This window comes from Trachypithecus francoisi, unplaced genomic scaffold (genome assembly GCF_009764315.1).
Source record: "Trachypithecus francoisi isolate TF-2019V2 unplaced genomic scaffold, Tfra_2.0 Lachesis_group10, whole genome shotgun sequence".
NCBI classification, from domain to species: Eukaryota; Metazoa; Chordata; class Mammalia; order Primates; family Cercopithecidae; genus Trachypithecus; species Trachypithecus francoisi.
In genome coordinates, this window is record NW_022681455.1 from 25,987,805 (window position 1) to 26,001,744 (window position 13,940).

At 40.5% G+C, this 13,940-nt stretch overlaps 1 protein-coding gene across 10 annotated transcripts in view; it reads left to right on the forward strand.

Moving 5' to 3' along the window:
* The window catches only part of CARMIL1 (capping protein regulator and myosin 1 linker 1), a 347,932-nt gene that overhangs the window by 317,883 nt on the left and 16,109 nt on the right, over window positions 1-13,940 (forward strand). For 7 of the 10 annotated variants that reach the window (XM_033216407.1, XM_033216412.1, XM_033216416.1 and 4 more), the window contains 2 exons: window positions 3,643-3,770; window positions 9,540-9,972. In XM_033216407.1, coding sequence (XP_033072298.1) covers window positions 3,643-3,770; window positions 9,540-9,972 — 561 coding nt within the window. The remainder of the gene's footprint in view (window positions 1-3,642; window positions 3,771-9,539; window positions 9,973-13,940) is intronic. The other 3 variants (XM_033216409.1, XM_033216411.1, XM_033216413.1) reach the window with 1 other exon arrangement.

The following is a 13,940-nucleotide window of genomic DNA, read 5'->3' on the forward strand; positions in this document are numbered from 1 at the left end:
AGTTACTAATACACCTAATTGTCCTTACTTCCTGTCCATTCCTCTCCATCCAGCCTTTGAAGACATTGTGAGAGATTTGGCAGCTGCCGCATCAAAATCCAGGTGCACCGCCTACTGTCTTTCCCTGGTGTATTCACTGTAATAATCCTGGCAGAGGGAAAACAGAGGGTGGTCTGAATTGTCTTTAGTCCTCACGATCACCAGCTTGTTTTCTCAGCATTCATGAACTATCCTTTTAGCACTTACACACTGGAGGTGCAAAATCTACCTTCTTTTTTTTTTTTTTTTTTTTTTTTTTTTTTTTTTTTTTTTTTTTTTTGAGGCGGAGTCTCGCTCTGTCGCCCGGACTGGAGTGCAGTGGCCAGATCTCAGCTCACTGCAAGCTCCGCCTCCCGGGTTTACGCCATTCTCCTGCCTCAGCCTCCCCAGTAGCTGGGACTACAGGCGCCCGCCACCTCGCCCGGCTAGTTTTTGTATTTTTAGTAGAGACGGGGTTTCACTGTGTTAGCCAGGATGGTCTCGATCTCCTGACCACGTGATCCGCCCGTCTCGGCCTCCCAAAGTGCTGGGATTACAGGCAAAATCTACCTTCTTTATCAAATATCAACAACAGCGATTCCTGATTTTATTTGTAAAAGCCTTTCTCTGAGTGCAAATGCAGTGGGTTCTGGCCCCAGGCTCACTGCTGAGATTTCTGCTCACTCCCTTTCCAACAGCTGTACTACCCTTTTCAGTCTGAAATGTATTTTCCTTGACAGAGAAGACCAAAAGCAAATGGGATTTTGAGAACTTCTGATACCTGTTTGTCCTTTCCTTTGCTTTTGTTAGAAAAGGAGCTGAAACAGCATGTGCATTTGACCTTGAACTCTTTTGCAAACTACATTTCAATTCAGCCTTCAGTTTTTCTACTGCTCTTCATGTAGGCTGATGCCACCTCCTGCTTCCTATTTTAACAGATGCATTTTAAACCATGTCTCATGGAAGATCTCCCAGTGATACTGAACTTCTCTTAACCTGTCTGCTCTCTGTCCCTTTATCTCTAAAATGATAGGGTTGGACTGGAGGATCTGTAGGGGCCAGTCCAGCCCTAAAAGCTGGTCTGTCCTGCAGGAAAGCAGACTGTTTTGTTCAGCTCTGTGCTTCCATCACTGAAACCCATTGATGTACCCCACATCCCCAGAGAACCTTTTGTGCTGGCTGTGACTTCTGTTTCCAAGTGGGAAAATAAAAATTTTTCCTGAGGGGAGAAATTATGCAAGTAAAACTTAACTTTTTTTTTTTTTTTTTTTCCGAAAATGGAAAGAGGAGTCATTGGGGGAAGCTGGGAGGAAGCCGTGTGTTAGGACCGTATGTCCTGGGGTCACATCTTTCTTCATCCATTAATCAGGTGACCAGTGGGGGTGCCACTAACCTTCTGAGTCACTGTTTGATCTGTGACTAACCAAAAAGTAGGATAGCACTGTCTCTTTCAGTTTAAGGGTAGACGTAGGGGTGACATAATAATGTGTAAAACACATGTAAACTATCAAGTACTATATTAACTTAAGGGGCTGTTACTGCTATAGAGATTCTATGCTCCATTCTTTTCCAAAAGGGAAAAATAATATAATACAAGCAAGTTCTGTACTACTTTATCTTTTGTAATCAAAATAAAAGTTATTCAGTGAGCTTTGTTTCTCTGCGTAACGGAATTATAGAACTTTGCAGATTTTCTGCTCTTTTGCAACACGTAGGAAATCCTTGTTCCAATGTAAAGCACCATTCAGATGAGAGGTATAATTGTTATTTCATAGGGTTCTTTGTCTATTATCTGTTGTCTCTTCGCTTTTCAGCATGTCACAAACATGAACTCAAACACACAGTTCATTTTCATAATGAGAGCTTCCTGATAAACGAAGTGGATGATTGTTCAAGGGTTTTTTTCTTTAAGCAATTTCCATACAGACATAAGCCATGTTCCCCCTAGGCACCTTAAGGGAGACTTGCAAATCAAGATTACAGGAAACAGCTTTCCCACCGCTCTATGGCAAGACATCTAGACCAGGTATCCCAACCACATGAAAATTTGTCCTTGTATCCAACAGCATGGGCAAGATGCATGCTCTTTCTCAGTCATCCACAACCTATCTGTGAAATATTAATATACATTGCAGACACAAATCAAGCATCTGACTAAGCTCACTCTGCGTTGTCCTTTCAAAGAGACATGCTAACTTGGTATAGCTTTGTGATAGCTTCTCACCACCAACCTCTCTCATAAGATCAGAGTTTTTGGCTGCCTGCTGGACACCTGCTTCTGGATTTCTCACAATACCTCAAGCACTCAAGAAGATAAGACACAGCTTTTCCCCCAAATATGATCTTTGTAACATGTTCCCTAGAACCATACCCCCATTTACCTGGCCTAGAAACTTTGACAGTATCTTGGGCAGCTCTTGTCTTTCTGTTCTCACTTCTCCACTTCATTAGTGTCCCTCATCACCTCCAGATTAGATTAAATTACTACAAGAGTCTTTGATTTCAGCTCCTGAACAGGTTTTCCTGCTTATATTCTCTGGTGTCTCCAATTGGTCCTTCATGCTGTCCCAGAATTACCTCCCCAGAATTCAGGTTGGTCCATGCTGCTGCGTTGGTGGCTCCCTATCATCTAAGGAGTAAATTCCTTCTTCTTTAGCATAAGGCTCAAGGCTATTCCTTATGGGTTTTTGTATTATTAATTGGAAAGTATTCAACTGGATATTATGGAATACTCAATACTCACTCAAAAGTGACTTAAACAATGAGAAATATTTATTTTTTCACCTAACAAAAAATCCAGAGACCTCAGGATCCAGGCCTGGCTTATTCAGCAGCAGAGCATAGGTACCCAGGTGCTTTCCCCTTTCTGCTTTGTTATTGTCAACCAGCATGCGGCCTTTTATCCTTGGGCCTCCCCATTTGGTGAATGCCGGTGGCCTTCCGCAGCTCAGACATCACATCTCCCTCACATAACTGCGGAAACACACATTCTCTCCTCCTGACAAAACCTGTCCCCATGAGCTCCCTAGCAAATTTCCCCTTGTATCTCACACACCGGGATTATATCCCACTCACATGCCTATTAATCACAAACAAGAGGAAGGGATTGTAGCTTAAGCAAATCAGTATCCATAATCTGACCCTAGGGCTCTTCTAGCAAGAAAGAAAGTAGGCAGGGGAAAGGGTTAGGGGAAGCCAATGTTAGCATCTGCCGTGCTCCATCCTTAGCAGCCAGCCCCACCCACACATTTCAGGCCCCCTGGAGTTATCACCCCTCTCAGAAGTCAGTGCGTATTTCATTTCTCCATGCATTCCCTTTCCCCTTACACACACCTGCAGTGCCATTCTCTGCCTTTAGAAACACTCAACTTGTCGTATCTGTTAGGTCCCAGCTTCTGATGCACCAGTCAGCATGAATCCTCCACAAGGCATGGTGTTTATAGTGCATCCCTCACTTTTGTTTCTTCCCGTCTATGTTATGATTGTACATATGGCTTCTATTCCTGTAGATTATGTGGCCCCTATTTTAGGGAGCCTTGTCCCTCCCATAGCCCTTAATCACAGTGTCTTAAATCTAGTAATAAATGTTTGCTAAATCAAAGTGCATATGAATTAACATTATAGCTGTTTGTTTTGCAGGTCTGTGCTGCCAACATTGTCTCCCAAGATGGTGAACAGAATGGTCTCATGGGGAGAGTAGATGAAGGTGTAGATGAATTTTTCACCAAGAAGGTGACCAAAATGGATTCCAAGTGAGTTCAGAGTAATTTCACTAATAATGCTGTTTAATTCATATTTAAATTAGTAACAGTTGCATTTTATATATGGAAATTACTATTCTGACAGCTTGCAAAATATGATCTCTGGGCCGGCGATACCAGTGTCCACTGGGACCTTGTTAGAAATGCAAACTCTCAAACTCCTACCCCAGACCTAACTGAATCAGAAGCTCTGGACGTTGAGCCCAGCAATGTATATTTTAATAGGCCCTCCAGGTTATGCTGAGGCATGCTCCAGTTTGAGACCTATTGTACGACTGTAAACCAGACCACAAAATGTCCCACCCCAAGATTCTTCCAGGGCTTCATCACTTGGATAGTTCCATCACAGGGGACTGATCATGGCTATGCTGGAATTACTTACTTTGAGCTTCTCCTCTTTCATAATTTGATTTATTGGGTTGGGGGGCTAAGTCATTGCTAAATGGCATGATTTAACAGACAGTGTCAAAATGACACTAAAATTAGTAAAGAGCCCTCAGAGTGAGCATTTTCTGAAGAGTTTTCTCCTATCTTGCTACTGAGAGTTCCCTTAGAAGATAGTTCAGTGGTACTTTTGTTAACAGTCTTTAACTTGAAACATTTCAGTCTTTAAGCATGATTTGTACCAAGTTATTTAATCCTCAACTAAATACAAATCTATCCCAAAATACACTCCTAACATGGATTTGTTTTTATGAAGATTCTTCACATTGAGATACCAAATTCAGGAACAAATGTAAGCCAGATAAGCCAAAGGCGGCAGGCTGGGCACAGGTGGGGAAGCAACTAATCAATTCTAGTAGATGGATGTGCCTTATCTTGCCTCGGCAGGATGGTGAAGTGGCAGTGAGTTAAATTTTTATATCCATAACCATGTAACTTACTGAATCTTACAACCTTTAGGACCCAATTATTTGTCTTCTTTGACACTGGCCTTGAAGCTTAGCATACTATACTTAGCAAAATTTTCTTCTCCTATCTTTCAAGAACCAACCTAAATATCATTTATTCTTTGAAGCTTTTCTGGGACTGCTCCGCCCACCCACCCCCGAATTAATTGCTGTTTCTCCACTGCTGACTTAATACTTTTCTTTCCATCCTTCACACACATCTGTTAAAGCCTACGTAATCCTTTAAGAGTTTGTTTGATTTTTAATTTTTTTACAACTTAAGGAATAGATGAATGTGTTTTCAATGTAAAAGATTCAAGAAAAACCAACACAAATATATTGCAAAATGGGAAATTGCTGTTAATGATTTGCTTTCAAGTCTTTTTTCCCAAATAGAATGCCATTCTTAAGGAGCAATACCTGGGCCCTATTTTGTTATAGCTTCAATGTCTAACACAGCCCATAATATACAGTCTCCCCTCAATTCGTGAAGGTTGAACGAATGGAGAAAATCTTGACTTGTCTCCATATAATTTACAGATACCATTGTTTGCTCTTGTCTTTTTAAACTTCTGAAATTTATATTCAGTTAGTGGGGTGGTTTATAAGCATTGGATCCGAACTGTACGTATTGTTAAATGTGCCCCAGTGTGATTTCCTCTCCTGTTAATGCTACTTTCTTCTTTAATAGGCTCTGAATGAAAGTTGGGTAAATTTTGTAAGGTATAAAATATATTTTTTAATAAAGATGGTGCTCAAGGAAGATTCTGGTCCTGTTTCAGTGCACAAATAGGACTAAACACATCAATTTTCATCATCAAATAATATGGTGGAATCTACTAAGTTGTGATTTTAAAATTTTTTATAAATAGTCAGTCCAGTCTTTAAAGGTCAAGGGATAGGTAAAATCATGAAGTAGTATGAAGAAAGTTTGAAAATCAAAGTTATACATGCTCATAAAGTGTCAGATGTTCTACGAAGGCTTAAAAAAAAGTTGCTTGTTATTTTCCCACTCCCTATTCCCCAGAGGCAACTAATTTTTATTCCTTTAGCTGTTTCTTCCATTTGTCTTAATAGCATGCTTTCTTTTTTTTTTATGTTTCATTTTTAGGTAGTGCTATAACCATTAACTTCTTACTTAGATGATGATAATACAGACCAAGTATCTCTCATCTGAAATGCTTGTGACCAGAAGTATTTCATATTTGGGATTCTTTTTTGAATATTTGTATTATACTTACTGGTTTTATATCCCTAATCTGAAATTCAAAATGTTCCAATGAGCATTTCTTTTGAGCATCATGTTGGTGCTGAAAAAGTTTCAAATTTTGGAGCATTTCAAATTATGGATTGCAGATACTCAACCTATATACTCTGTCACCACACACACACACACACACACACACACACAGACACACACACGTACTTAGACACACACACTTTTCCTTGCCCCATCTTCTTTATTTAATTTTATCATAATTAGTGTCTTAGTTTGTATTCTGTTGTTATAACAAAATACTTGTGAGTGAGTAATTTATAAAAGAAAGAGGTTGGTTTAGCTCATGGTTCTGGAGGCTGGGAAGTTCAAGTTTGGGTGGCCACACTGGTTGGCTTCTGGTGAGGGCCTCCTGCTGCATAATGGCATGGCAGAGAAGTGAAAGGAGAATTGAGTGTGTGCAAAAAGAAAGGAGGGGTAAAGGAGGCTGACTCACTTCATAACAACCCAGGCTCTCAAGAACGTATCCATTCCCATGAGAACTAATCCAGTCTCAGTAATTGATTTTGATAACCTAATCACCTCTTTAAGGTACCACCTCCCAATACTATCAAAACTCATGTTGACCCCAAGTCTCAACATAAGTTTTGATGGGGACAAACCACAGCAGTTGGTTAGATCAATATTGAGTGTTTGCTTCATTCTAACCATGTAAATATTAACAACTGTGTTAGATCATATACTGTGATTACATTTTCTTTCTATAGAATTTTTTGTTTTCTTTGGTGTTAATAATTATCCCCTTTTTCATTTGCTTTGTTTTCTGCATTCCTTTCACTGACTTATCTCCTAAATTTCCAGTAAAGATATATATTTCCTTTCAATTCGTTCAAGTATTCTCAGTTTTTTTTCTTTTTGGACACACGTCCTACCAGCATCTGACCAGCTCCAGTGTGACCTCTAGGTCCATCCCACTGCTGTCTTCTGGGATCTCCCTTCATCATCTGCCGGGAGATTCCCTTCACCTCATCTCTGTGTCATTTTTCTGTTTCCATTGGCCCATGTTGGTCTTAGTTTATGCCCCTGTTTTGATGGAGCACCTTCTTGAATTGCTTCCTGAGAAAGAGAAGTTTGGAAAACAAGTTTCTGTAACTGTTGCATATCTTTCATTTGGATTAATAGTGTCACTAGGTATAGAACTGTAGGTTGGTCTTCGTTGTACCTTAGCATTTTGATAGCTTTGCTCCATTATCTTCTAGCTTCCGGTGTTGCTATGAGAATCTGATGTCGACTTGAGTCCTGATCTTTTGTTTCTGACTTGCTTTTGTTTTCCCTCTCCTCTCGAAGCATTTGGGATCTTCTCTGCATTCCCAGTGTACTAAAATTTTATGATGATATGTGCCCTGAGGTGGATTTTTTATTTTTTTATTTTTTTAAAAAACCAATTTGCCAGACACTTATAAGCCATTTCAATCTGGAAACTCATGTTCTTTGTTGCTGAATTTTTAAAAATTATTTATTTCATAATTTCTTCCTTTTTTGTCTGTACTTTTTTTCTTAAACTTCTATTATTATTATTATTTGAGATAGCATCTCACTGTATCACCCAAGCTGTAGTGCAGTGGCATGATCATGGCTTACTGCAACTTTGACCTTCCAGGCTCAGGTGATCCTCCTACCTCAGACTCTTGATTAACTGGGACTGCAGGCATGGACCACCCCTCCCAGCTAATTTTTGTATTTTTTGTAGGGATGGGATTTTGCCATGCTGACCAGGCTGGTCTCGAACTCCCAGGGTCAAGCAGTCTACCCACCTCAGCGTGCCAAAGTGCTGGGATTACAGGCATGAACTACCATGCCCAGGCCGTTATTCAGATTTTTTATTTCCTCTATTAATCCACTGATTCCTACCTGTTCTTTCCTATTTTTTTTTATTCTTTATATTCCTTTTTTTTTTTTTTTCTGGAATATTTCCTCAGTTGTGTCTTCCAACCTTGAGTTTTCTACTTCTGCTATCACATTTTGCTATTATTCGTGTTGGTGGACACAATATTTTTTTCTCTTCCATGTTGAAAAGGAATGGGGCACCAAAGAGCTTCTTAGAAATTTGTGGGTAGAGCTTGTCGACTGGTGGGCTTCAATGTTGGGTGGTCTTCCTGGACCGTTTTGTTGGAGGAGAGGGTATCCCTGACTCTCAGAATCTTTAGGTCTTTTCTGTTGAGCTTTGGAAACTTCCATCTCCTGCCTTGCAGGTGTAAACCTGCCTGCTTGATTTTGGCATGCAGAGTGAGAAAAGGGGTCCCGGGGGTGTCACTGCTCACTGTGCAGGCTTTCTTGAGCCTGCCTGTTTCGTGATCCTCACTCAGCTCAGCTGCGTTTGGTGTCCCCCAGTTCAGCTTCTTTGGTTCATTCTCTCCGGAGAGTGAACTTGGGTGTTGGGATGGGCATCATTGGCTCTGTGGTTTAGGGAGAGGATCTGATGAATTTCTGAACGGGCTTCACAAAAAAGAGAACCTTCCTGTCTTCATTTCCCCTTCACTTCCACTTGCAGAGGTACCTACATCTCCTCATTCTGGAGCCAGCACAAATCACATGCTTCTGGGTCTCCCTGACTGTTGGCTTAGGTTTCAGCTTTCTCTGATCTATTAAGTCAATTTTCACACATATCTAGTGTATTTTGGCCTCCAAATTTTGTTGTTTTTGCCTTTTCTCCCCTATAGGGCTTATACTTTCTTTTATAAATCCTGTGCTATTATTTTAATGGAGATTCAGGGGAGCTAAGTGGATATTCAGTCTGCCAGCTTTAAATGAGACAGTTGTCAGTGATACTTCCTACTTAGCTCATTTCGTTGACTGTTTCTCCCTTTCCATTTCCCAAGTTTCAGCATATTGTCCCTCTGAAAACTGTCTCCCAGAACATACTCTCTGCCTTTTTGGAACCAAACTCAGGTTTAGCTGCTTGCCCCTCAAAAAGCCAAACACATGCGAAGCGAAGTTTGATTTATGCAAGTGACGACAGCCTGGGAGATGGCCAGACTCAAGTCCCAAAAAGCCATCTCAGATTTTCAGGCTGGCTAAAAGGGTTTTAAGGTGAAAGGCGGCATGAAAACTATGCACGGGAGTGGTGTGGGATGCCGGTGTGTTAGTTGTTTTCTGATGACTATCTTGAGTAATGGACCCTTTGGAGGTCTGGTCGGTTTCCTCTTGGCAGAGGTTAGGTTATGGATTAACTACGTACCAATTTCTTCTCGGAAGGGAGAAAATTGCACCACCACCTCTGCTTTATGCCTGGATTGTTTCAAGATTACCCTTTGGAATTCTCAAGCAGAGCAGGTAGTTAGATACATATATAAAACAAGAAACAAAGGGAGGGAGGAGTTACTTTTCGAGTAAGCTAGCACACTGGCTATACCAGTTACATTTTCATCTTTCATACTTAATGTTTGCGCACCTCAGTTTTCTCACATGTGAATATGATGATGATATTCCACATTCCTTTCTGTTTCCTAAAGATAGTAACTCAAATCCACTTTTAAAAATGCTTCTGAATGGTTATTGTATATGTAGCAATCTCCATATTTATATTTTGACTGATTCTTGCTGGAACTTATTTACAGTAAAAATAACAGATCTGTGTCTTGGTTTGAAATGCAGGAAATGGTCAACAAGAGGCTCAGAGTCTCATGAGCTTAATGAAGGAGGAGATGAAAAGAAAAAGCGAGATTCTCGGAAAAGTAGTGGCTTTCTCAACTTAATCAAATCCCGGTCCAAATCTGAGCGGCCACCAACAATCTTGATGACAGAAGAACCCTCCTCACCAAAAGGGGCAGTCAAAAGTCCACCTGTGGACTGTCCCAGGAAGGACACAAAGGCCACCGAGCACAATGGCAATTCTGAACGGATAGAGGAGATAAAAACACCTGACTCCTTTGAAGAGAGTCAAGGGGAAGAAATAGGGAAGGTGGAACGGAGTGACAGCAAGAGCAGCCCACAGGGCGGGCGGAGGTATGGGGTCCAGGTGATGGGCAGTGGTCTGCTGGCAGAGATGAAAGCCAAGCAAGAGAAGAGAGCTGCGTGTGCACAGAAGGTAAGGGTGGGCCTCTTTTTAATTAATTCATTTATTTGATATATAATAGATGCACATATTTTCATGGTGCATGTGATATTTTTATGTATGTCCATCACCTTAAACATTTAACTTTCCTTTATGCTGAGAATATTCAAATTACTCTCTCCTAGCTATTTTGAAATAGACAATAGATGATTGTTAACTAGAGCTACCCCACTGATCTGTCCAATACTAGATCTTGTTTCTTTTATCAGCTGTGTTTTTGTACCCATTTTGTACCTCTTTTCGTCTCCCCCCATGCCCCCACATTTCCTGCCCTCTGGTAGCCCCCAATCTCCTCCTTGTCTTCGTGAGATAAGTGGGGGTTCATTTTTGACTTGGTTGTCCTTGTTTGTGTTTTTGCCCTCACTTGGTTTATTTGGGTGAGAAAATAAAAATAGCCTGTTGGTTAAATAGAAATCCAAAACCATAACTTACTGCTAAAGAACCTGCAGCACAGACTCTAAAGAAATGGCCACGTTTTCACTTTGGCCTGAGGGTCACACTCTTGTGGAGTGCCGGCATTCTAAGGTAGGTTTTGAAGACCCCAGTCTTTTCCCACCTGCCCAGGGGACTCCTGTGCATGTCATGGAAGCATGTCAGAGATGTTCCCAGGTCGGGGGAAATGCTCATGTCTGGGGGAAAAGACAGTCAGCTGAATCCAAATGGAAGACTGAGGGTAATATTGAAGATAGGTGAACTACCAGAGGGAAATAAAAACACTGAAACTAGATTATATATAAAAATGGAAACTATTTTCTAACTTATTCCCTTTTCAAAACCTAAAAATTATTCTCTTTTCAAACCTAAGAATGCCTTGTTATATTCCAGATTTAAAAGACAAAAGAAATAACAGGCAAGGTATTCTATTAGAATTAATTGAATATTTGACCATTGATATAATCATCTGTTGCTACAAAGAAAAACTTCGTAGTTTAAAATTTGCTGAGTTCCCCGAAAATCTGACTTAAAACATTATTTATTCTTCGAACCTCCTTTTAAAGTGTAAGGAGTCTTTTTCACTTTCCTTTTTACCTCTGTTTTCTCCTGTCACTGCATGAAGGATTGTATCCGTGTGATAAAATGAACATACCCATGTGTAAGTCAGGTTATGGCTTCTGTGCATTATCTTGAGCTCCATTATTTTTACACAACTGGTTCTCCAAAGAAAGGATATCACCTGTCTATTTTATTTGAAGTACCACAATAAAACAGTTCATCCCGGTGAGCCCTTGACTTTCAGAAAGTAAACAATTAACTACATGGCATGTGTAAGGAGCTCTTTTATATGGCTTCTAAACAACCAGTGTTTAAAAATTAAACTCCACTTCCCACCTGATGTTACAACTATTCACCAAAGTTCTCCCACCAACATCAACATTATTTAGCAATTCTCTAATTATAGATCCCTCCTAACTCACTGAGAAACCTTTAGAGTTGGGAGAGACCACATAACTATATCCTGCTCACTCAACAAAGGAGGCATGGTGTGATCCTCACTGGTCAGAATTCTGGGTAATACTACAACCATGTCATTAGGGAGTCAGATGCCAAAGGAAATGTTAAAATTTTAATGCATATTGTGAATTTCTTTATAACAATGAATGTGCAGTTTTCATCAATATGCTGTTTATGTTTTTCATGATTAACAGTTTCTTTCTGGTGTAAAGATGACATGTGCTAGAGTGTTTTATTCATGTACTTTGGATTTGATATCTAAATCAGTGACAAAATCTTTATGGTTTTATATTTGTTTAGGGTTTACACAATATTAATGATCTCAGCGCCATCTAGTGTCAATTTAAAACCACCATCGTTAAAAATTATTGCTATTTAAAATTCAGTCATGGGTCTTCTGTCAAAACATTAAATAATACAGTTTTTCAAAAATTAGCTTTAGAACATTTTTTTCCCTAAAGTACCATGACTGTATTCTTTATAAAGGTAGCAACAATTAGCATCAATGATCAGCATCAATGATTAGCATCAATTTTTTATATATATAAAAAATACAGTTCTTTTTCTATATATATATATATATATATATATATATATAGAAACTCTCTCTATATATATAGAAAAAGAACTGTAAGTATTAAGATATGACACTTCATTTATTGACAAAAGAGAGAAACAAGCAGTGAATACTTAAAGTTCATGTATTTTCCTCTGGGGCCTCCAAGACATCTGTCTACACACAAAGGCCATGGGCATTATATTATTTTATCCTTATTCCCCACAGTCAGTTTGGGATTTATAAATAACTTTAAAAATATGGGAGGGAAAAGAAAACAACTCCCAGGATTGTTTTAGAGATGCAGGCAAATGAGGTGCCCCGGGTACAGAGTTTAAGGAGGTCCTCACTTTCAGGTGCCTGCCCTGCACTTGGAGGAACCTGAAAGGGAAGGATGTGGAAGGGGACTTCATGGATCGTCCCCAGCCCTGCCCTCCAGGCACTTGTCCTGGGCACAGAGGGCTGGCGTGGGGCTTCCTTTTTAGGAGATCACTTTTCCATAGTGATGCCAAATAATGTGCCTGTTTTAGCTGCGGTGCTTGTATACACATTTCCTCCTGGAAACCTGTTCAGCACCTCGCACTCGTGACAGTGGAACCTTTGTCATCTTCCTGAGAAATTCCTCAGCCTTCCTGCCCCTTGGGTGCTTCCTTCTGATAGAGCCGGCACTCCTGGGGAGTGTGTGACTGGAGTAGATTGATGATTTCAGGGAGTGAGGCTTTTCTCACCTGCATTTCAAATAATCCTTCCTGTATCATCCAACACAGTTTAAAGTTAGGAATTGACTGCAGAGCTTTTGAGGTTTGTCAGAAGCATGAGATGAGCAGGAACCAGTAGTCTGAAGGTCATACTGCCTTGGGAATCATCATGCCTCCTGGTCTACTGGTCCACCTTGTTTTTGCCTGTTAGATAAGAGGTAGATGTAGACCATCTTTGTCAATATAATTCTTAGATATTATGATGTAAACACCAGACTTTGCTTTCTATATCTTTTGTAGTATCTAAATGGCTCAATCTAGTGTAGACTTTCTAAACTTTCCACTCCTACCCCGAGACAGTGGCATTTTACTTTCCCCATCATCACCATCTTCACCATCACTAATTCCTCCCACCTGCAGATTTTTAAAAAATTTGTTCAGTCCTGTTCATCTGTATTTGTCTCCTAAATAATAGATCTGTGTCCTGTGGTTCTGCCTCAAAGCAAGGAAGACCTTGCCTGTTTCAGGACCCCTTTCATCTCTATTATCATTGAGGTTGGAAAGGTTTCTGCTGCTTTGAAAATTATATATATGTATTTTTTTTTTTAATAGATAAGGTCTTGCTCTGTCACCTAGGCTGCAGTGCACTGGCACGATTATAGTTGACTGCAGCTTCAAACTCCTGGGGTTGGTCAGGTGATCCTCCTGCCTCAGCCTCCTGAGTAGCTGGGACTTCAGATGCATGCCATCATGCCTGGCTAATTCTGTTTTTTGCAGAGATGGTGGGGGGGGCGGTCTCACTCTGTTGCCTAGGCTGGTCTCAAACATGTGACCTCAAGCAATTCTCCCATCGTCCTGAGATAGATTACAGGCATGAGCCACTGCACTCAGCCAAAACTAGATTTTTGGAAACCAAACCTAGAGCAGATTCTGTAAATTTCTAGCGTATAAGGGCCCTCATCACATAAAGCATCAGGGGCTGCAGAGCCTGCATAGATGTTCAACAAGGAAAACAGTAAAGGTCACCGAGCCCACTGACTTTCCCTGGCCCCGTGCACTTCTCTCCTGTGAGGAGCCTTCTGAGGAACCAAACCGGCCGCACTTTGGACCCCACGGCTCTGACCGTAAACACAGAATAGAATGTGTTTCTCACAGCTTTGTCCCTGTAGGAGAGCCTATGGAGGCAGGTCAGGCATAGTCACCGTAACAGCAGCTGAGTTAAAGAGCCCTTCTTT